The 24,595-nt window shown below is 38.5% G+C and overlaps 2 protein-coding genes across 3 annotated transcripts in view; one reads left to right on the forward strand and one right to left on the reverse strand.

Annotated features, from left to right (window-relative positions):
- Positions 1-805: 805 nt before the first annotated feature.
- cN-IIIB (cytosolic 5'-nucleotidase IIIB) lies at positions 806-6,771 on the forward strand. Of its 2 annotated transcripts, none has more exons than XM_073085872.1 (6): positions 806-949; positions 1,159-1,365; positions 2,199-2,358; positions 2,776-2,838; positions 3,032-3,161; positions 5,080-6,771. In XM_073085872.1, exons 2-6 carry the CDS (start codon positions 1,170-1,172, stop codon positions 5,413-5,415), a joined length of 885 nt encoding a protein of 294 aa, XP_072941973.1. In that variant the 5' UTR covers positions 806-949; positions 1,159-1,169; the 3' UTR covers positions 5,416-6,771. The 2 variants fall into 2 exon arrangements, with proteins under 2 accessions (XP_072941973.1, XP_072941972.1); XM_073085871.1 differs by having other exon boundaries at positions 819-1,018.
- LOC140751814 (phospholipid-transporting ATPase VD) overlaps positions 6,755-24,595 on the reverse strand; it is a 61,814-nt gene continuing 43,973 nt past the window's right edge. The window contains exons 3-16 of the mRNA XM_073085870.1: positions 23,729-24,547; positions 23,344-23,498; positions 21,395-21,539; positions 18,706-18,912; positions 17,454-17,676; positions 16,255-16,499; positions 15,461-16,057; positions 15,160-15,250; positions 14,597-14,748; positions 13,599-13,722; positions 12,739-13,001; positions 11,574-11,761; positions 10,310-10,435; positions 6,755-9,560 (exon numbers count right to left, since the gene is read on the reverse strand). Of these exons, the coding sequence (XP_072941971.1) occupies positions 9,503-9,560; positions 10,310-10,435; positions 11,574-11,761; positions 12,739-13,001; positions 13,599-13,722; positions 14,597-14,748; positions 15,160-15,250; positions 15,461-16,057; positions 16,255-16,499; positions 17,454-17,676; positions 18,706-18,912; positions 21,395-21,539; positions 23,344-23,498; positions 23,729-24,547 (3,393 nt within the window). The 3' untranslated portion in view covers positions 6,755-9,502. The remainder of the gene's footprint in view (positions 9,561-10,309; positions 10,436-11,573; positions 11,762-12,738; positions 13,002-13,598; positions 13,723-14,596; positions 14,749-15,159; positions 15,251-15,460; positions 16,058-16,254; positions 16,500-17,453; positions 17,677-18,705; positions 18,913-21,394; positions 21,540-23,343; positions 23,499-23,728; positions 24,548-24,595) is intronic.

Genomic DNA, 24,595 nt, shown 5'->3' on the forward strand with positions numbered 1-24,595 from the left:
GCTGTTTATCGGGGGATAACCACTCGACAAGTATGTGGCCGCGCGGTAGTCCCACATAACACTAACATGTATATATATAATAATACTCTATGCATAACACCTATACTCCTAACGGAGGGTAGACCTTATTAAAGAGAATAAGAGTAAGTCAGAGTAAATATTAAATGGCTGTGCCGTAAAGTCATTGACGAAGGTTAATTACCTTGTTTACAAATATTTATGTTGAAAGCGTATTTTAGCGATATAGGAAGTGAAAACGAAACTGATGTATCGATACATCGGTAAAATTATCAAAATATTTGTGCGGTTTTAAAATAATGATGGATTTAGTTCAACCTTCGGGTTCAACTAAACACAATAATATCAAATAATAATGAAATCTTTTTTTTACAAAATATACATTATTTAAATTTAATAAACATTCCTTTTTATTAGAAAAAGATACAAGAATTAGAACAAAGTAAACCAAACAATTCTCGAAATTGAAGTTAGTTAAAGGTTAGATTCAAACCTATATAAAATTAAAATGTTAGATTAAAAAGTGCCGCACATATAAACGCAACGTAAGCAAAACATAAAGTTTTTAGTTCATTCCTTACTATCTTATACGGCTTTGAATACTAGACTTTAGTTACATATATAAAAATATATATCGTTTTTTATACAATTGTATATATTGGATATTTAATTGTTATACCAGATCAAAATAAATTGGCCAGAAAATTGATATTTCGAATTAAAAGTATCGATATATCCATACTTTTAATTCGTACATTCCTACTCGTAGCGTATTTGACAGTTTGTCTTTTGGGAGAGTTTTCACTTCACTTGACACTTCACTTCATTGATAATTCTCAATTTGTCTTGTTTGTTACTTCACTTTGCTTATTGTGTATTCAAATCTTATATTTCGGATTTACATTGTATAATTCGGTTTGATACAGTTAAAGTACGTCATTGATCCAATTGGATAAAAAAATCGCATAAGTCTAACCGCATAATATTATAATTCTTTAAGGTTATAATAAATTCAAATTATGCTTCACTAAGTTATAATAATCCATAAAAATATGTCGAATGTGGTTGTTCTATAACATTTATAAAGTCATAGAAAATAAATTGAGTTTAAAATTAATTTTGTTGTTGGATTTGTTGTAGCCACCTCCAGCATGAAGATATCAGACCTGACCGACATTCCGGAGCTGAACAAACCATATGTTCATATTCGAAACAAAGAGGAGTTGTTATCGAAAATAAATAGAATAATAAAAGATGGCCATCGCAAATTGCAGATCGTTTCAGATTTCGACCATACTTTAACAAAACACAAAATGGAAAATGGGAAAACAGTTCTAACCAGTTTCGGTAATTGTTTCCTTTATTTGTTGGTGCTTATGTGGTATTTTTTTGCTAGTGGCCAGCTTCTGGTGTTTCTGGCAAAGAAATGGATAAAGGTTTTATTATCTAGTTTTTCAAGTGAGTCCTTGGAGTGCAAATATTATGGTCTAGGAATTGGTGTTTAATATTTTGAATACATGCAAACTTCGTTTTACAGCTGTTATTCTATGCATCTTCATTCTCTTTAAAATGTCATATGTTCATAGTTGCATTATGGGTCTATTTCAACAACTGGGGGCCTTAGCATATTCTACTACGGTACTGTAAATATAAGTAGCCAATCTGTATTGCATGTTTATGAATGAGCTTCAGGACTCACCACACCGTCTGGTGTTTACGACGGTATGCGTCCACACATACCGCCGTACTTCCCGGAGTTGCTTGCTGGACGGCTTGACCTCCCAATCTTGCCGCCCACAACCCCGGAAGCCCCCTTTTAGTCGCCTCTTACGACAGGCAGGGGATATCGTAGCCCTATTCTAGTCCCGGGACTACAATGTCTCTTTGAAGAGCCAAAAGATTTAGTTATTAGTTGAGAGTTAGTTTAGTTATTAGTGCACACATATCTAAGAGCTAATCGTAACTGACATTGCTTAACTGTATGGAGTAATGATAAATTACATAAGCAGAGGGGTATGCACTTGGCATCGATTATCTATGTGCCATTAAACTATTCCATTGGAAAGTCATATTTATTATATATCACAAGAATATTATATTTATCAGTAATAAAGAAAATGCTTGTGTTAAGTGAATCTCTTTAGATATTAAGATAATTTAGATAATAACATTGATTGTAGGTATGTTTAGAGAGTGCCCTTCAGTACCACAATTCTACAAAGACGAAGACAACAGATTATCAGCCATTTACAAACCAATCGAGGCTGATCCTGTTATGACTACTGAAGAAAAAATTAAACACATGATAGACTGGTACACCGCAGGCCACAACTTGCTGAAGTAAGTTTTACTAAATGCTGTACTTGATAAAAAACCAATGCCCTATACAATATGCATTGACATATTTGTATCTACTATACACATGCACATGCGGCACTCCCACCCATGACTGACATGTTCAGTGCTTAACTTAGTTCGTGTAATTTATAATAAAAAGCATGTGTAAGCAGTAATACAAATTTTATGCACTCAATGAAATTTTTACTTAGCAAATAAACGAGAAGACCACTATAAATAAATTTGTCCCATACTAGCACTCTGATCTATTCATAATTAGTTTTCTTATTTAGATACCATCCATTTGAACAGTATTGGGACTATTAATAATATCTTGTAACTATTATGGAATCTTTAGGATGTTTATTAAAATTACAATTTGTTGATATTTTTTAGTAATAGCATTTTTGTATGTTTCAGGGGACAAAAGTTTCCAAATAATGAATTAATGGAAATTGGCCACAAGATGATAGAATGTTTTAGGTAAGAGAAGATAAACTTTCTATTTGCATTATGTTGTATTATGTATGTGATATTGTTGTAATATAATGGAAAATTGTTACATTTACTTGCACCATCAATGGACACTTAATAACAAGTATAAAATATATGGCTTAAAGGAAAAATTTGATGGGTTAAGTATAAACACAATTGATACAAATGCTTTATTTTAAAGGGTGGGTGTTCAGGACTTGATTGCGTGGAGCAAGGCACAGCAGGTGCCAGTGCTTGTGTTCTCTGCTGGCCTCGGTGAATCTGTCGTGGCTGCACTGAAAGCTGCTAACTTCCTTTTGCCACATGTTAAGGTATTTGAAACCACATATAAAATATTAGGACATAAGAGTATGAGGTGTGGACCTCAATTGTCTTGAAGGTTAAATATTAATTCTCTAAGGCACTATACATTTAGGGTCTGCAATGTACCAAAAAGTTATTTATTAAAGGCAATATGACGTAAGTCAAAGTTCACCATAAAATTGTCTAATGTATCATCACTTAACTAAGCTTAAGCTAACATGCATACTAGCCCCTTTGTGTGCTACATTCACAGACCTGTATCTAAAACAAATACAGGTTAGGTTAGACTTTTAATCTTTCCAATGACAATATAATCATCATTATAATTTTATAATGAAGGATCTGTATGACTGATGAATACTGACTGGTAAACAGTTAACCCTTTTTTTACCTGGAGGATATTTTTTTTCAATGGTATGTGATTATGTATGTCTCATTCTTTGGCACCCCCTGCAGCCCTAACAGCTTGATGGACAATCAAATCAAATGATCACTGTCTTATCAATGTATCATTTATACAATGTGGTATGTACGAGGGTGCGTTTTTAAGTCCGCGGAATGGCAGGGTTGGAGGGGGGATAGCGGGCTCGTTAAGGGCGGTACGTGTTAAGTGACTCATAAATAGTATAAATATAAAGTTTTATCACAATTGCATCATTAGTTTTAAAACTATCGACAATTAAACAACTCAATCCGGAAGAAAATTGGAAGTATGGAGAAAATCGAGCATCGCGCCGTTATAAAGTTCCTTACCAAGCAAGGAAAGTCTGTGCAAATCATAATGGAAGAGATGTCATCGGTTTACGGGGACTCTTGCCCTGGAAAAACGATGGTTTACAAGTGGAACAACCTTTTTAAGCAAGGCAGGGATTCACTTGAAGACGACCCACGACCAGGACGGTCTGTTGAGGTGACCATTCCGGAAACGATAGCGGAAGTCGAAAAATTAGTACTGGAAGATGCTCGGCTAAAGAAGAAACAGCTTGCAGAAATGGTTGGAGTATCGGATACAACCATTTTTAAAATTCTGCATGACCATCTTGGCATGACTAAGGTCAGCGCGCGGTGGGTGCCGAGAATGCTCACGCCGCCTCAGAAACAACAGCGCGTTGAATGTTCCCGTGCGTTTTTGAACCTCTGTGGAGAAGATAAGGATATTGTACTGAATCGAATTGTTACTGGAGATGAAACTTGGGTTCACCATTATGAACCTGAGTCTAAACAAGACTCCATGCAGTGGCATAAAAAGGGTACAGCACCTCCTAAAAAGTTTAAGGTGTCACAATCGGCCGGCAAACTCATGGCGACAGTCTTTTGGGATGCAGAAGGAATTTTGTTAATAGATTACAAAGATAAAGGTGTCTCTATAACCGGAGAATATTACGCAACAATCTTGGAGCGGTTAAAAGAAGCCATCAAAGAAAAAAGACGAGGAAAATTATCCAGAGGTGTCCTGCTGTTGCACGACAATGCGCCCGTACACAAGAGCCGTATTGCACTGGCTGCCCTGCATAAGGTGGGCTTTGATATTTTAAATCACCCGCCCTATAGTCCAGACCTGGCTCCCAGCGATTATTATCTCTTTCCAAAAATGAAAAAAGAGCTTCGTGGAAAGAAATTTTCTACAGACGAAGAAGTAAAGGACGCAATTTCCTCGTATTTTTCCGACAAGGACAAAACATTTTTTTATGAGGGTTTAAATAAGTTAATACAAAGATCTGAAAAATGCATTCGTCTTGCAGGAGAATATGTAGAAAAAGAAAAATAATTTTGACATTTTATTTTCGCTCCTTGTCCCTCATTCCGCGAACTTAAAAACGTACCCTCGTATCAAGTCAGAAATTGAAAGCAAAATCTCTGTTGCACAATGTCTATTGTACTAATTGTATTATCTCATTAATATTTAATTTGTTTTGAAAATTTCAGGTCATATCAAACTTCCTTGCACTCGACGACGAAGATAGGATAGTGGGCATCAAAGGGGAAGTGATCCATACGTACAATAAGAACGAAGCGGCTATTAAGGGCACAGAGTACTACGAGATGGTGAAGGACCGCACCAACGTCATCCTGATGGGCGACAACATTGGGGACGCCGGCATGGCCGAGGGCATGGAGCACTGCGACGTCGTGATCAAGGTGGGCTTCCTCGGGCACAGCGCGGAGGGCAACCTACAGAACTACCTCAACAAATTCGACATTGTGCTGGTCAATGACCAAACCATGGATATAGTCAACGCGATATTGAAACTAGTGCTGTGATTTAATTTTTAGCAAAATGAACAATTGATTTGATAACTTATGTACACGTTTTGAGATTTTAACGTTCATCTCATTGGGCTTCTTAGGATTAACTATTAATGACTGTACAATTTAGTACGTAATATTTTTGGCTTTTATAACATTTGAATATACTAATCAAAGGTTTAGGACATAATGATATTCTTCTTTGATTTACTTTTGTTGTTATTAATTTGGTTGTAACATTGTGTTAAAGAAACTATGTCCAGGTATATTTCCTATTATCAACTCATTTATAGTTGTGTTATGAATTTGCTGTACTGAGGTTCATACTAAGTGTCTAGTTAATTTGTAGCAATAATAATAAATTGTACTTTTGGTATATATTGCCCATAAAATATAGGAAATATGAAAATAGACTTAAAACTAACTGAAAGAAAATAATTATAAAAAGGGTTTAACAGGCATGTCTTGTTTGAGTTGAGTTGTCAATGGTGGAATAAATTTATAGTTTGCTACTTTAAATGTGTTTAAGGGCATACAATATATTTTCGACATCAGAAAAAGCATAAATGAAGTAACTAATGAATATTATTAATAAGATTTTTTCCATCTTCTTATCCAGATATTTTTTTTGTAGGATCCTTTCGGGTGAGTTTTTTATCCTATTTGATTTTTACACAGCTCAATTAAAGTCTGCTGTGAAAAATGAAGTCAAAAGTCACTTTAAAAATTAATAGTCTGGTGTCTTAAGTGATTGCTAAGCATATACAATTTTGAAATTATTAAGGCATAGAAACGTCAGTTTTGTCCTTTCTATATGACCTTTCAATTATTTATGGTATTTGTGGAAATAATTGAAATTATATTTCACAGGATGTACAAGTATTTGTTAGATTATGCTATTCTCTTATTTATTTTTTATTGTTTTAAAACTGTTATTGTTTTTGTTGTAGCTATTATTATAGTAATTAATTAACAGGCTATTAGCCAAATTACAAAAACATATTTGTAATTTCATTAGAATTATTTTAATTTACAAATTAATACTTCATTTTTATATGACATAAGTTAAATGTCCTAAACGGACTAAAACGCAGAATATTGTATTTACTGCTGTAACTTACTTATGTGACAAAATATGTTACAATATACATTTGTGTCAAAGAAACAATTCAACAATTCTATAATGAAAATTATATTATTTTTGTCATGTATGTATAGTTAACGTTTAGCGTAAAATTACGGGTCTAGTGCATTATTATTGTAAGACATTATTAGAAGTCGTCGCACATTTGTATTAGGTGTGCACAATTACGTAAACGTAAAGCCTTGCAGAGCGGGAAATAAATAAAACCAGTTTATAAAGAAATTAAATATTTTGTTATTATTATTACAAAACAACACTTTGAATATTTAATGTATTTTCTAGTCATTGCTGTGCCAGTTCCAGTGCCGCTAGGTGCTAAACAGACCATTGCTCAAAAGTCAGTATCACAATTTAAATGCATCCATGTGCCGCTCTATGTAAATGGAAGATACATATAATTTAAGTTTCACGAGTACCTTAAAAGTTATAGAAAAATCGGCTTAAAATTAGAAGCTTACACAATAATTTTATAACACTTAATTATTCAATGAATAACAATCTACTACGGAAGATCGGTTTTTGAAGCGATTTGAAATAGAACATCGATGATAAAAGAATAAATAATAAAGGTTTTCATAATATTCCATGAATTTTTGCTATGTGCATTTACTTTGATCGTCATTGTATATAGCAGCTTGTTTGCCACTTATAATTACCGCATCAATTATTGTGATTTGCAGAAAAAACAACCAGGGAACGTAAACATTTTGGTATGCTGTGAATAATTTATAATTTGACTTAATTGCGCAATATATTTCGTAAAAAAACAATGAACCGCTTTTATTTTCTAAAAAATGTGTATAGACTATAAAAAGATTGCAGGCAGTCTATGTATTGTAATGTTATTATTGTTCTGGCACCAAGTCTATATAAAAGTAAATTACGTGGTAAAATAGCACTACGCACGTCGCTAAATAGGAAAATTGTAAACTGTGCGTGATTTCATCTATTGCAAAGTATAAAAAAACCTCCAAAGATTATAAATGACTAAATCGAAAATAATGCCTTGAATTGAATTTTTTTATAAACATTGCAATTTTAAATGCATCCTCAGTTTACATGGCAAGACTCGCTACTTCCCGGCCGTCATTCGAGCACGCTAAGTGCCTACGTAATCGCCAAATGACTGGAAAATACATGTTCCATGATAATACCCTATCATTAGTTTCTTTCAACTGAACAAATTAAAAGCTCTAAAATAAACAACAGTCTTAGAACATACAAGTTATTTACACAAAGATTTATTTATATAAAAAATATCCTACTGTACATTTAACAATCATCGTTTATGTAGAAATATATAATTTGTCTATATACAATAACTAGAAACAGTATTAAAAATAGTCAAATCTTTAGGAATCATCTAGTCGTCGGCAGACATGCGGAAAATACACTAGTCGAGAACATGAATGACATGACAAGGCACTTTGTTGACGGGTCCTACATGATATTCATCTAATTTTCAAACAAGTTGTTTATACAGTTATTAGAAATATATACATATTGACATTTTGTTTTGTTTAAAGAGCCGTTAGCATATTAAACTATTACTGAAAATGTTTAAATTCGCCAAAACCAGCAACATCTATGAAGAGCTATATAATACTGGAATGTATCTGTATGTACGCTTACAGACAAGCAAACGAGACCAATCCGTTTTTACTATTGAACTGGAATTTAGAAGAGAATACACTATAATATAATTCAATTCCCCCTCAATTCAAATGAGCCTTCTAAGAGGGGATTGCGATATATGTATAAAATAGGGGAATGATTTTGGGATATTGTCGTAAATTTCCCCTAATTGTTTCCTTAAATATTTTCCAAAAATCTCATTTTTAAACCTTTGCATAAGTTACCCTAGTTATTTGATTTCTATAATGATGATCTATGTAATGATTAAGCTAATAGGAATATTCCCAACGAGTGTATTAATTCCGCTGAAGGTAAGTATGGCCCTAGAAGGAATTGCGTGCAGTCTCCGGCAAGGCAGCTCCGCGCTCTAAGCGGCGTACACGAGGGAAGCCTATCGACATCATACACTACACTCTCACCTTACAAATACGTGTATCACTCACAGTTACATTATCACTCACATCATCAACAAATAAACGAATGAACACCATTCGGTGCAACAGGTTTCTGAAACCCGATGCCGATACAACTCCTTAATGCTACATACATTATTGCAACTGTCGTAGCCTCCGAAGTTTTTTTTTATATTATCTGTAACGAAAAAAGATTTGTAGCGAAATTTTTAAAAGCTTGTCTGGTAAAGCATTTTAAGATTCGACTAAATAATGTGTTAATTTTACATTATTTTACTATATCGACTGTTGCAATATACACATTAAGTAACACATCTGGCAAGTATAATATAGTTATTGGAACGAGTTTGAAATCTGCAACAATCATGTACTCGCTAAGTGATTAGCTGTAAGTGTCAATCTATTAATATATAAGTACATTTAACCTCGAACACATTAAAGTTACATAATACATGAAATAGCGTCGCCATGCTGTAAGGAGATTCCTAAGCATGCATACAAATACTGAACGAAATATTAAACTACGTTAACATGAATACGAAGTATTGGCAGATCTATGTGAACACTTCTCGTGCGACCGGACGCGCTGCAAACTAGCGTAATAATTTAAGACTAGTCGAACATAATCTCAACAAAACTGGAGATAATTAATTCTGCACAAAACAAAGGAATACTTAATAGTTACGTTTTAAAAAAGAATGTCCAAGTAGATTTATCTAACAGAAACAAACGAGTAGTCAGCGACGTCCGTTGGCGCGGCGCGGTCGCTCGGCGCTACTGACGTATTGGTCCCGCGTTATCGTATAAAAGCACAATATGTTAGTCTACGATTATAATACAATAATAGTTCTAACGACAGATCACAGCCTAAGTATAAACGTAAACGGGTCGAGGTGTCCGGCTCCGGGCGTCACGTGACGGACGCCGCGTGCGAGGTGGTGCTCTGCAGCCCGTCCTCGTCCGTTGACCTGGGAAAATGTTTTTATTATTATGCGATATAAAAGTATATAACATACTTAAAATATTAATTTCTGCTTTATAATAGTAGTTATATTTGTTCATCTATCAATCTAATGTAGAGTCGATGACAGATGTTTAACGGCGGAATTATTCATTTACCATCAGATGGACTGTATGCTCGTTTGCTATCTCAACATTATAAAAAAAGAAACCTTTTGTGGTTCGACTCCGACGGGAATACCGCCACATCGATTTATGCCTATTAACAGTAGTGTTAAGGGCTGTTGTGTTCTGTTTTGCAGGGCGTGGTCAGAGAGACATACTTTACCGAGGCTTTTCAGCCTAATAGTCAGGGGTAGCGGCGTACCAATGTCGACCTCAGATTGGAATATTTAATCCTATCTGGGGTTGATTACAGATGTCCATGGGCTGCAGGAGTCACTTATCATCTGGTCGACTGCGTAAAAAAACACGGATTGAGGTTACATCACAGGGGCAATAAAAATCGGGATCATAATTTTCCCCTAACTCACCATGGAGGAAAACATCGTGAGGAAATCTGCATACATGATAGACTTATAAAAAAATCTCAAATGTATGTGAAATCTACCAATGCGCAGTTGGCCAGTGCGGTGGACTATGGTCTGATTGTTCTCATTGCGAGAGGAGACCCGTGTCCAGCAGTGGGACAGTAAGGGGTCGATGATGATGATAATGATGATGAACAAGATGGTCGTAATGTAAGTGAAGCGTGTACCGGTAGACGTGCGCGGAGGCGGTGGTGGTGTGGTAGTGCGCGGCGTAGGGCGCGCGGCGGCGGGCCAGCACGGCGCGGCGCAGCGCCCCGGGCCGCAGCGAGTTGCGCGCCGCGCGCCACGCCAGCCTGCACGCATGTCACACGTTATACTCCACGTAGATACTTTTAGCTTTCACTGATGTACAGTCACGAGCATAAATATATGACTATGGGCAGATCAGCAAAAATATCTGACATTAATAGGCAGCAAAAATATCTGATGATAACGTTGATATAATTGTGACCACCTTAAGAAGCAAAATATCCAGTGGTGGACTAAAGTCGTTTGAGGCCTCCAGTCTCGGGGATACGGGGCGAACCGCCCCTTCCAAGTCAGCTAAGGATGTGCACACACACACACACACACACACAAATATCAGACGTTACACCTACAGACGTTACATGTTCACTGCACTCAATTTTGTTTATTAAAAAACAATTGCCTTCAGTTAAATGAACACAGTTTATATGATTCGCTCAACGAGTCCAGTGACTATTCTATCAACGCATTAATTGGTGTGTTTTTTTTGTAGTACAACAATAGAACCGTTTGATATAACATGTAAATGTACGCGCCACTGTTTATTCGATAGAATTCGTCCTTTACAAAACCCAGCGTAACTGTCACCAAAAAATGTTTTATTTTAGAGAAATTTACTTTTTTATACTTTTAAATATTTACGAGTTAACCAAATATTTAGTCCATGGCGAATTCAGAGGTTTACATATGAAGACCTTAATGATGTCCAACGAACTGTAAAATACTTTTCTTAAATCTCCTTGTTATTTTTATAGTGGTTAACGAAGAACTGAATTAACACGTATTTAGCTTTAAAGTAACAAAATACACATAATATACCAATCGACCGTCAACATCTAGTTACTCAATAACGAATTCGCAAGTGACTGGAAGTTTTATCGGACGCTCTTAGTAGGCTCCATAGATTAGTAAAGATTCCTCACTCCTAACAAGAAAATGTAACCAGTTTTGAGTTACTTTTTAGATCATTTACGAATGAAACGATATTTCTCCGCACTTCTTCTTCGATTTCGTGTTTTAACTGCACATGTCGGCATTGTTCCACGTAAATTACACCATGACAGCCATTATACGGTTGACAAAATTGTCAGCCGTTTAAGCCATTTAATGGCTATTTTCAATTACAAGGCGGTGAGATATCTATACTTATCTATGGTAGGGGCGTAATTTGAGCGCGGCACATACCTGGGCGCGAGCGCGGCGACGGTGGTGAGCGCGACGACGAGCCAGTAGAGCGGGTCGGCCAGCGCGTGGTGCATCACGCGGTACGTGGACGGCAGCCCCAGGCACGACACGCACACCGTCTGGTACGCCAGCGTCAGCACGAAGAACGAGCCCAGCGAGCCCGTCAGCGCCAGCACGTGGATTATCGTCTAAGGCCATGCAATCTTACCTTTATTATATCGTCAAAATTACTTACAAAATACCCTTCTATTCTGACGTATCTTACACACAATGTCTGTCGCACACAATAAAGGCCCGGCCAAACAGAAAGCGTATTCTAGCGCAGCGTACCGCGTAAATTACGCCGCGTTGTGTTTGTACCGAGTTTGTAGAGAACGGTTACACAGAGCGCGTACGCGTACGGCGTATTATAATCTCACAAAGGCAATCTAGGATCGGAATACAGGTAAATTTGTTTAGAATGAGTACTCGTATTCAATGGTATCAGTATTCGTATTCAGAAGTAAAATTCTGGTAACAATGCAAATATTAGTCATAGAATATCTATAGAGGACTGAATTAAATGTTGAAAAAAATATGATATAGTTTTTAAACTACTACACAGTAGTTTAAGATAGTTCTTAAACTACTGTATAGTAAATAACTATTCTTGCTTTCCCATAGTTAGTATTTTATCTAGAAGCTGAGTTTCAAACCTGTACAGAATGTGCGTGTAACGGAAACAAAAAAAAAATAATCTAATTCTATGTGCACCAAGATATCATGCTTTACATAGTGCATTACTTACGTAATACTAAGAACATTCTTGTTACAATAAACGTGATAATTAACATGCTTTTATTTTTACACTTGTGCATTAATTAAATATAGATTGTTGAGAAGAAATGATGAATCTTATTTGAATATTGTTTATAATATTTAACGGATGACACAATTTCTAGAACACACGCACACCAACTTACAAGTTTTATATAAAAGCGCTGCATGGAAATAGCCAATTATTTTAGTCTATTTAGTCTAAACGACTATTTTTATTGTAAGTGCACGGAAGAGAGGGGTCGATGCCGATATCTAACAATATAAACCGTCGTCGGCACCACAATCATCGTCGACCTTCCTCTATCGTCAAGTATCGTGCGGGCGACACAAACGGAAGGGCGCTCACCCAGCTCCTGGTCTCGATGGCGACGTAGACGAGCATGACGACGAGGCAGCAGGTCATGTTGAGCAGGCCGAAGGTCCAGATGTCGGTGTCGCGGTCCCAGTGCGCGGCGAGGCAGGGGAAGAACACGACGAGGCTGATGTAGAGCGACTCGGCCAGCACGGCCCAGTAGGAGTGCGCGCGGTAGGCCAGGCCGCGCCGCGCCGCGCCGTACAGGCCCGGCCGCTCCAGCAGCAGCGCCGCCGGCGCCGCGCGGTCGTACGCGCCTGGAATACCACAGACGACTGTTACTCTTGTTGAAGTTATACTTCGGTTGATACGTTTGGACAATTTACCAGCGTGAAATTTTACCTACTTAAAATACTGACATCATACTTTTCGAAGGTGGTAGAACCCTTTGTGGTTCGACTCCGGCGGCATTTGTTACACCTATTTCTGCCTTATAACAGCAGTGTTAAGTGCTGCTGTGTTCCGGTTTGAAGGGTGTGGTAGAAGTAGGGAGACATACTTTTCCGAGGCGTTCCAGCTTAGTTCTCAGGGGTAGCGGCGCATCTGTGGCAGACCTCCGGTACGAATATCGAATCCTATCTGGGGTCGATTACAGATGTCCTTGGGCGGCAGTAGCCACTTACCATCAGATGGACTGCATGATCGTCTGCTACTCCATATTATAAAAAAAAAAACATTTGGGAAATATATGAGTGCAGTTCAAGACCATCCGTCAATAATCATGTCTCTTCGTTTTCGATAAAAAGTAAAAACATATTCCAAACAAAAAGCTTTTGGACATACATGAGCCTGAACCAAAATTAAATGAAGAAACAAGAAACCGAATAAGGATAGGTAATACAGCAAATCTTTACCGATAATGATGGGCGGGAATGCGGTAAACACGAGGTTGTAGGCCATAAGATGCAGCTGATCGATCATGACGGAGCTGGAGAACCCACAATACAGCTGGTACCAGAACACGAGGAACACGAACGTCTGCAACATTTACATTCAACATAATGTATCAAACAAGTATACCTGTTCAACTAAGCGACAGCTCTGTAATGTCTACTGACATCAGTCGATTAATCGATAAGATTTCTTGTGTCATATGTGCTACACCCTACACAAGTATCCAGAACCTAAACATAAGGTTCAGATCTCCGCCTTGCCGAGGATCGAAACCAAAACCTCCTAAATTAAACCCCTTGCATATATTAATACGTAACTCTGTTTAATTACGTTTTATTTCTTTATTGTCGATAATTCCACCTATACGACGACCTACCCGTATGACCCATGCAACTGGGTCGAAATATCGGCAATAAAGAAATAAAAAAAACGCATATCGTGAGTACCCTTTACATAGTAAAATGTGTCAATTCCGCGATAATATTAGTCTAAAATCACATAGTGCATAGTCCGCGTAAAACTGCTAGTCCGCTCTGAATATAGACATGAATCGCGTCGCTATAGTAAATTGTATTGTATGTAATTTTACTACACCTCCTCGCAACAACTTCAGAGCGGACTATACACTTTTACTTTTCTCCATATTGTAAATCGTTTTTTGTAGTTAGGCTACTCTGGTTCTAACAGCCTCAATTTTAGTCTAAATATTTTTAAATACCAATGCCTTCCTATAATTTGTTCCAAAATTTGTATTTTATGCCAATTCTACAATCTGTTATTTGCACCCTATCTATCATTATATTTCTTTTCACTTTAACTTCGCACCTTAAGGTTGTCTGGAAGAGATCGCTGCTTAGCGATAAGGTCGCCTATTGAATTTTTAAAATTATTAATTTTTCATGTGTTTTTATTCTGTTTATAGGTACAATAAAGTATATTATTATTATCATGTTCTCACGGCGTTCTTGAGGAAGAAGTATAGTATCATGCGCGCGAGGCGGTCGTAGCACCAGTGGCCGTGCACCAGCAGCAGCCGCTCCAGGTACTTGAAGCTGGACAGCGCGAAGTCCGACGCCATCACCGCCTGCCGCCCCTCCTGCCCCGACAGACCTGACACACCACACCACAAACATTATATCATTATGATATGTCATATGATTATATGTTATATGATTATATTCATCATCAAATTAGTATTGAGTCACTGCTAGGCACGTGACCCTCTCATAATGAGAAGGCTTAAGGACATGGCCATCACATTGGTTTGATGGGTTAAAAAAAAAGAAAAATATATGCGACGAATAGATAACCTTTCTTCCTTTGGGACGTCGGTTAAAAATAAAATGCTTTTGTTTAGAGTAATAATTCTGATTTCTTTTTTATAAAAGAAAATCGTCGACAGTTATAAAGATTTATTATATTAGCCCTTGAGATTAGAAATGTTTTAGTAACTGCTTAAATTTTATGTCTAGCAAGCCTTTTTTTCTTAAATAAACTTATGTACGAATCATTCAAACGTACCAACGCCAACGTCCGCCGTTTGGATCATAGACACGTCGTTAGCGCCGTCACCGATGGCAAGCGTTGTAACTCCGAGTTCTTCCTTCACTGCCTGTAAATAGTTACAAAATATTAGTGTATTGATTGCGGAATGTGTGTGTAGATTATAATCTCAGTATCATGTGCTTCGCTGTGATCTTTATTCGATGGGGAAATCCCTTCGATAATACAATAGGTGCCTCAATAGCGTTCCACGAGCCAGCGACAGGAGGGGCGCCACGAGCCCCGAGCGCCGGTCCAGCTGGAGGGGCGGCGGCGGTACCTTGACAATGTAGGCCTTCTGCAGCGGCGTGGCGCGGCAGCACAGCACGGCGGAGCAGCGCCGCGCCAGCGACAGGAAGGGCGCCACGAGCCCCGAGCGCCGGTCCAGCTGGAGGGGCGGCGGCGGTACCTTGACAATGTAGGCCTTCTGCAGCGGCGTGGCGCGGCAGCACAGCACGGCGGAGCAGCGCCGCGCCAGCGACAGGAAGGGCGCCACGAGCCCCGAGCGCCGGTCCAGCTGGAGGGGCGGCGGCGGTACCTTGACAATGTAGGCCTTCTGCAGCGGCGTGGCGCGGCAGCACAGCACGGCGGAGCAGCGCCGCGCCAGCGACAGGAAGGGCGCCACGAGCCCCGAGCGCCGGTCCAGCTGGAGGGGCGGCGGCGGTACCTTGACAATGTAGGCCTTCTGCAGCGGCGTGGCGCGGCAGCACAGCACGGCGGAGCAGCGCCGCGCCAGCGACAGGAAGGGCGCCACGAGCCCCGAGCGCCGGTCCAGGATGTACGTGAGCGTGCGGCCGTCCACCACGAGGGCACGGCCGGCGCGCCCCTCGGCTGCACCGCCCTCCAGGTAGTTCTTTATCGTTGATTCAGCATGATCCTATGAAAAATGTGGTAATTGTAACTCTACTTTTGTACGCTATAAATTATTTTGGATTTTTTTTGGTATCATTATAATCGGCAAATTCTGATGAATTGACGTGTTCTTGAAGAGTTCAGTGTGGTACACTACGATGCGAAGAATTCCGGTACGTGCATTATAGTGCGGTGCGGTGAAGTGCGTTGCGGCAGGCGTACCTTGTCGCGCGACATGAGGTAGAGCAGGCGGTCGGTGGGCGAGAAGAGCGCGGCGGAGTAGGCGATGTTGACGGCGGTGTCGGGCTTGTCGCCGGTGAGCACCCAGACGGCGAGCCCGGCGTCGAGCAGCGCGCGCACGGTGCGCGGCACGCCGGCCTGCAGGCGGTCCTCCACGCCCGTGGCGCCCACCAGCGCCAGCGCGCTCTCCAGCCGCGCCAGCGACTCGCGCACGCGACGCTCGCGACCTGCACGAACCGACACACATATGCATACATTAATCAGTGAAGCTTACTCGCTCCTTACAAGAAAATGTAACCTATTTGACAACTGAAATTGTTACTGTCATCTATTTTCGTGTTTGAAAAATATTTAAACAATATAGTTTTTAGATCGATTACGAATGAAACGATATTTCTCCGCACTTATTCTTCGATTTCGTGTTTCTGCACAGGTCAGCATTGTTCCGCGTAAATTACACGATGACAGCCATTAAAAGGCTGACAGTAAGAAGTAGCTTGCAACCTACAAACTATTTGTATTACATAATTTTATTACCTCGCGACTTCTCTACTTAAGTACCCCGATGTCCCCAGAGCGTCCGGAGACTTATGAACCAATGTTTTAAGTTTTAAGTCATTGGTATAAGTAACAAAAAAATTAGAACGACAGTTGACCTCAATAACCAATATCAATATTCTTCATACTATTAAATAAGTATTGTTGCTGGAAACAACATCATAAAAGTTCGTGAAATGATCCTCCCAGGGAAACCACGTTAAAAATCGCGCTGAGTATCCTATTTCACAGGTGGTGTGGAAATATGTGCATATCGGGTAAAACGTAATTCTTACAAGCGCAATATCTGAATAATGATAGGTTTTAGATAAAAAAAAATATATGGCCTATTTTGTAGAGAATTTTAAGAGTTACAACTTGGTCCTAGGTACTTTCGATAAAACTTACCGTTGTCGAGAAAAATTCATAAAACCTAAAATTTTGACATTTGACCTCGAATAACTGCCGACGCACACTTCGGATCGATGGAGACTTTTGACACTTTATTTGAGATGGTCAACCCAAGGTCTCTACAAAAAATTGGCTTTCCCGCAATTTTTGCAATTTGACCACTATTTTTGTCTAACTTGACCGGGCTATATAGATGCATAATGGTAAAAAAATATATAAATATCAAGTCTTACCTTCACCGATTTCCGAGGCGCGAGTGTGTCCCGCCAACCACTCTTCCCATAGCGCAGGTGACATGGTGCGTTTGGCCATGACCAGCGTACGTAGACCCGCGCGCGAGTACTCCGACAGCAGCGTGCGGGTTCTCTCGTACGCGGCCGATTCGGGCGAGCCCGCTCTCATCGGTGCCAACGCGCCTAGGACTGTGCTGTCAGCACCTTTCACGTACAGAACCACCTACAATAAAAATAAATAGCTCTTTAAATATTACAGCAACTGTCTTACGATATTGGTACCGTTTTGTTCCGTTTTGTACCGTATGTAAATATATTATATTTACATAGGACATCGTGCCTTATAGTCGGGAGTGATAAGGTATGTGTGATTATTTTTTATAGCAATGTCAGCTATATAGAAGCTGCACTCACCATTTAGATGGAAAATATCCCATACCATCGTGTGTTATATAAGCTCCCTTCTTACTATTACGTTTTATTACAAAGAAAAACTTAGATCAAACGTTATAATTTCGCTTTTCTTAAATGTCTCACTGACTCTAGGATCCAAAAGATATACACGTAAGCCTAAGGGTGCTAAAAAGCATTAATTATTGACATAGATGCATACTATTTTTTCCTTATTAATTTTATTTCTATTTGTGCCTTATCTTTCGAAACTTAATTACCATAAATTTCATTACCGTAAAGAATAAAATTAAATTACCGTTAAATTGTTTCACAACTACAAAAGTTCTCACCAGACTTCAAACAAACAATACGCACTTATATGTTCTCTTACTTAATGTAATACTTATGGCAAATTACATAGCGTCAGCTTCAAAATCTTAAAACTTGAAGTCATGCAGCACGCTTAATAAAAATCAATCAGTCAATCAATATTTTTTCGTTCACTAGAGACTACTTTATACACTAAGTCGTTGCAAAACGTGCTTAGTTGTCTAACGTGAATACTGAATATTCAACAAAAAGAAATATTTTCTATTAATTTTCATTTATAACATGGTCGTTAAAAATGTTCTCAACTGTTAACAATTTTCGATAGTCGACGGTGACTGCTTTCTATCTGGTGGCTCGGTTGAGTCGTCTGCCTCATCGCTAGATATAGTCCGCGTAAAACTGCTAGTCCGCTCTGAATATAGAAATGAATCGCGTCACCATAGCAAGTTGTATGACTACACTCGCTCGCAACAACTTCAGAGCGGACTTGCAGTTCGGCGCTGAGTCTACATAAACATGTGTGTCCAACCTGTCCGCCGGGCAGGCGCATGGCGACGGACATGCACTTGCGGTTGGAGTCGAACTGCTGCACGCGCAGCACGCGCATGCGCGTCAGCTCGCCGCGCACGCCGAGCTCCACGTCGTCCGGCGCGCGGCTGCGCAGCTCGTAGCCGTACGCCAGCGCCGCCTCCGCCAGCGCCAGCTCGTCCGGACTCTCCGCCTCGAAGCGCGCCAACTGACAACGACACTCATTATATTTACAGCCATAGATAAGTACCTATAGATATCTCACCGCTTATAATTGAAGGAAGCCATTACAATTCTGTCAAATTGTTTAGTTGAGAGTGTTCATTACGGTACGCTTAGGTAATCGATGATTATACTTCTTTGTTACAGAATATCATTCAACATCGTCGTCGTCATCGTTAGTGAATATCGTCAAATAATAATTATAACACTACGATAATAAATTAGCAATGGCAAAATTTAGATTAAGCAAGGTGTGTAATTCCTTTATGGGGAACTGTATTTGTTTCTATAATACCAAAAGGTGCTATTGGGCCTACCCCACAATAGATATAAATGATTAAAATTATTATAAAACTAAATGTGTGTAAAGAGACTTATTACAATGTAAATGAACCTATTTAAATATAAATGTAAAAAAATATGGTACGGTGTGACATAATTCTATCTCCAACATGAATAATTATTTTAGTACCTCTAAGTAACCATCTATAATTTTACTTTAGAATTTATAGCTAACTTTAGAATTAATATTTTATCAATATTAGTGGATGTTCCATTACAGCATGGATTTAGCAAAACCAAAAATATAAAAATCACAAAAATGTGATCCATCCATTTTTTGAACTAACAAGACTACTTTTTACCATATCATTATGTCCATTAAATTCGATTCGATATCGTTGCGACTTCAAGTTTTCTATTATGTTATACTGATTTTATATGCGAAACTGATTTAAAAAGAGAAATAGGATAATTAGGAATACAATAGCTATTAGTGTCGGAATTGGCTTTTAATGGTGAGTTCATAAAACGGAAACGGAATGCCAAGATGGATTAACGAGTTTAGACGAGAGCCGCGCGTGTTTACAGAGTGTCCGACACACAAATAAGCAAACCTGATCAACTACTCTTGGCTATAGGGAATTTATAACTGAATGTATTTCAATTAATTGACTTGTTTTTAAGTGTTTTATTTTCAGAATTCGCTTGAAGTAGCATCGTGGGATGTGTTCTAGGCCTTCCCAATTGTGGGTAGTGACTAGAGACCGAGGCACGCCAGTGCGATATATTTTAGATATCTAATACAAAAGTGATGCTTCGCAAAAAACGAACATTTCCACTAATTTTAAAATCGCGGAGCAATGCGATTAAAATTGAATTTTTTGACAACGAAAAAGGCCTTGAAATTATTGACAACGATATCCGTCCATCAAATCAACCGATTTTCATCTATTCGCATTAGATTGCCGCATTTTACTTTTTACAACAATGTAATTGATTGGTTTACGGTACGCTTAGGTAATCGATGTTGTTGTTAGCTCGAATCGAAGCATTTTTTAGAAAATCAATATCAGGCTTATCTTATTTACGAGTACTTTGCTACTATAATTTTGATTTATAAGATAAAATGATTTTTTTTACTTCGGGGGAAGAAAATTCAATTGTATAAAAATAGTTAAGTAAGAAATGATAAACTTTCATTCCAAAAACCGCTTATTAATTTAACGCTCAATAAAGATGAATACAATTGTAATTTCCGCGTCTATTTTTATCAACAAACAATAATGTGAATGATTTATTCTCTTAAGTTGAACCTTGAGTTAGCGCCGGATCACTAGGTACACTCAAAGAAGTGACGTTACTTCTACGTTTGTTTAGTTGAGAGTGTTCATTACGGAAGCTAACTATTTGGTTACACTCTAATGAATTTGTTAGTTACATATTATGTGGTAAAAAAATAGGAATAGAAATGCCAATACACAGAAGAGCTTTAGGGGACAGTAGAGTACCCAGATAAGAATAATCTGTATAAACAGAATCGACACATTTTAATAAATTTATTTTATCAATCCCTTTATTATTATAATTTAGCAACGAAGTGTACTCGTACAATATTACATCCTATACATTCGTATATCTTCCGTGATAAGTAGCCTAAGTATATTAAAATAAAATATTTCAATCGGATCAGTATTTTCACCGTATTTCACAGATTCAAATAAACATAGAAAAGAAAAAGAAACAAACATACTCTGTTTAGTATAGATTGGCACTTTTAAACAAAAAGGGCTATACAGTACCGCTTGATATTAAAAGGTCACTGCCGTTCATCTGCAATCAACTGCAAATAGAGTTGGAGACCTAGTTCCCACGGGGTCATTTTTGAACGTCTTGCCGCCTCATTTAACAAGTGTGCCATTAAACACAAATAGCAAAATATTTCCCACAATAAGAAATAGGTATATTGATGTTAATAACGCAGTATTGCCACAAAACCTCGTAACGTAGATAATGTTATGAATGATACACTTAGTCGAGGCATTAAAAATATTCCTCAGACTTTGCAAAGAATTTGTAGCTAACCTCAAGTATATATAAATCTAATCATTACTGGGATTAATTATGCCTAAAGGTGAATGGCATGAATACTACTTTATGTACTAAACAGACTTTATTAAAGAACGTACTTGTACTTCAGTGGAGGTGCTCGGTTCGCTGGTGTTGTCGTCCTTGCTGCCGAAGGGTAGCTTGGGCAGCCGCAGCCGCAGCGGCGACGCGGTGGACGGCGGCGGCGACGGCGTGGTCGAGCGCGACTCCGTCAGCCTGGAGTATCTGCACACGATGTAATTGAACGATAGACGGATATGGATACACTGAAGGTAGTAGAACCCATTGTGGTTCGACTCCGGCGGCACCACCGCCACACCTATTTCTGCCCTATAACATTATTAAACGCTTCAGTGTTCTGCTTTGAACAGGACATACTTTTCCGAGGCGTTCCAGCTTCGTCTTCAGGGGTAGCGGCGCATCTCTGGCTGACCTCAGGTAGGAATATCTAATTCCATCTGGGGTTGATTCAAAATTATATTATAAGTTATTAAAAAAATATTAGAAGTGAAGTAAGTAAATAATTTACAGAATTTACTTGAATTTATTTACAGAAGTGAATAATTTACAGATTTCTAGATTCAAATAGCCTTAGCACAATACGAAACGTTATTTTTTTCAGTCAATATGTGCTTAGTGTGAAATTGTATGAATTGATTTGGACACAACTACTTTCATTTTAAATTAATAAAAATCTAAAAAATAAAGGGCGTTGTCTGACGGTGTACAAGATTGGTGCCGTCGACGGAAGCACGTGACCGCATGGATTTATCAACTAAGGGAATAGAAAATTTCAATTTCTCCACAAATGAAACTAAAAGTAAAGCAAATGAACTGGCAAGTCCAGTTCAGTCACAAGTTTCCATAACAGCGTAAGACTGTTTTACCGTCCTTCAGACATATACGTTGGTTGTAACATGTTACTTCGATTTATTAGTATTTATTTCTAAATGCAACAGTATTATATTTTATTGATAATAATTATACTATACAATACTGACTTTAAGTGATATCTAGAGTTTATTCCTATGCAGCATTAGTAATGCAAGGACAGTCATAACAGAGAATAAATAGTACTTATTATAAGAAATAAAACTCGACTGATTAAAGTTAAATCCAGGTACTCCACCAATAATAACAAATCCAATAATACCCCATATGTGAAAATTCATCAAGCCGCATGGGTGGTCATGCCAAACAATACATAAATACGGTCGAAAACATTACCTTTGATAGTCGTCTAAATACGAACTTAAATATCATGTTTGGAATGTATTATTTTAGTGTTAGTGTAGTTTGGTATGCTCTGTAAAGAACCTATTTTGAATTTAAAAAAAAAAAGTGTGTGTGTGTCAGCTACGACGCACGATTGGAGTTTACTCCTTACGAACGATAATTATGATATATATCGAATAGAAAAAAAGGGTAAATGAACGCATCTGCTAAAATGATAAGAGAAACAAACATATATCTGTAATTATTCGGATTATTTATATTACTTCAATAATGCGTAATAGTATGTTACAAAATAATATAAATAATAATAATAATAAAAACATTAAAACTTGATGGTTAGGTTGCTGTTTATGTACGTTGTATATAGATGTATACAATAGATGCTACTATATGCATTTATTATACAGCATGCATACCCTGTACTCGGCAGCAGTATACAAGTTGTGGCAGAACTTCGTAATACGCAGGCGCGCAACACACACGTACAAACATACGCACACATTCAACTCTCAGACTGGAGGTAAAGAACTATACAGTGAGACTACGAAGTATCGCGCAAAGAGGAGACCCCGAGAATGAGATACGCTGTGTAATGTATTCCATCTCATTCTTTTACACGTTCAATCCTACAGATATATATGTTTGTCTTTTTCTACGTTACGCCTCAACTTTTCGTGTTACACTTGATTTTACTCCTCATAAATTTTCCGTACCGGGCCTTATAACTCAAATCGTTTCTTAAGGAGTAAACTCCAAAAAAATGATTTGATTTGATTTGGAATCGGCCACTGACTTGTCATTGGATCGCAGCGTGCCGTTGGAGCGCGAGGGTTTCTCCGCGGGGAACTTGTCGCCGGCGCTGGAGCCGCTCAGCTGCATGTCGTCCACGTGCGGCTGGCTCACCACCACCGTGTTGCACACCGCCAGGATCAGCAGGAACTCTCGGACCTGCAATCACAGGAAGTGATTGTTATATTAAATTATATCAAGATGCACTGCGAACCATCTTCAATATATGAAATCTCCTTAAAATGGATTTATTATTCACTTATTATAAATCAAATGAAATCACCATGATTGGCAATGCCGCAGTGACAAGGCAGGCTTATCTAAGCTGTAAAATTACTACGTTTAGTCGTGTGAACATGTTGAAATAAAAGCTCTATATTTGTTTTTACCTTCTGCGTGTGTTGTGCATCATTGCTGTCCAGTAAATGTTGAAGCATTCTTCTATTCGGTGATACGTTGGTTATAGGCGTGACTATTGGAGGAAGATCAGGTGACGGCTCCGCAGGCGGGCCCGGCGGGTGGTCGTAATCTACGCCACCGACCGTACACCGTCTGAACACCATCTTGTTCTCCGTCAAAGTTCCCGTTTTGTCGCTGAAGAGGTAGTTAATCTGCCCTAATTCCTCCGTTATATTTAAAGCTCGGCATTCCGTTCGCGTGTTCGTAATAGGGTCGTACATTTCCACGTCCTGGTGAATGTGGTAGACTTGGAGTAATTTCGTCATTTCTATCGTAACGTATAATGAAACGGGTATCATCACTTGCAACACTATTATGTAAGTCCAGAATATGATTAAGCCTTCGTATGCGGGTTTCTCCGTAGATAGGATAAACGGCGCTGATTTCGTCAAGCTACTGTATTGCTCCAACCATATTTTACAACCGACGGCTCCCGCGCAGCAAAGGAACAGCAGTACTAGAACGCACCATATCACGTCGGTGTTCATTTTCCTCTCCAACTTGGAGCACTTATACCTCGGCCCGCCGTTATTAAGCATGGCTTTCGTTTCGTGCCCCGCATACACAACGATACCTTCCACGAAGTCCGTGTTTTTAAGTGTGCATTCTCTAAGTAGTAGATTTTCTGAATTAAGTGGAACGCGGCCTCCGTTGGGATGCGATATAGTGCCAGTAAATCTGTATATCTTAGTCGACGGTCGCTCTACTTCTACCGAACTCCTGAATTTTAATGGGCTGAACTCAAGACGCTGAAACAAACATAAGTTTTTTTTAATAAATCGTTTATCTTTATTAAA

This window comes from Epargyreus clarus, unplaced genomic scaffold (assembly GCF_041222505.1).
Source record: "Epargyreus clarus isolate Ecla_fem2 unplaced genomic scaffold, WU_Ecla_fem_2.2 ptg000023l, whole genome shotgun sequence".
Classification (NCBI taxonomy): domain Eukaryota; kingdom Metazoa; phylum Arthropoda; class Insecta; order Lepidoptera; family Hesperiidae; genus Epargyreus; species Epargyreus clarus.

Bases quoted from the DNA above. Each gene is read 5' to 3' on its own strand.
- cN-IIIB (XM_073085872.1), top strand. From the start codon at position 1,170: ATGAAGATATCAGACCTGACCGACATTCCGGAGCTGAACAAACCATAT. The intron at 2,359-2,775 runs GTAAGTTTTACT...TGTATGTTTCAG, and splicing joins GCAGGCCACAACTTGCTGAA to GGGACAAAAGTTTCCAAATA. The intron at 2,839-3,031 runs GTAAGAGAAGAT...TTTATTTTAAAG, and splicing joins AAGATGATAGAATGTTTTAG to GGTGGGTGTTCAGGACTTGA.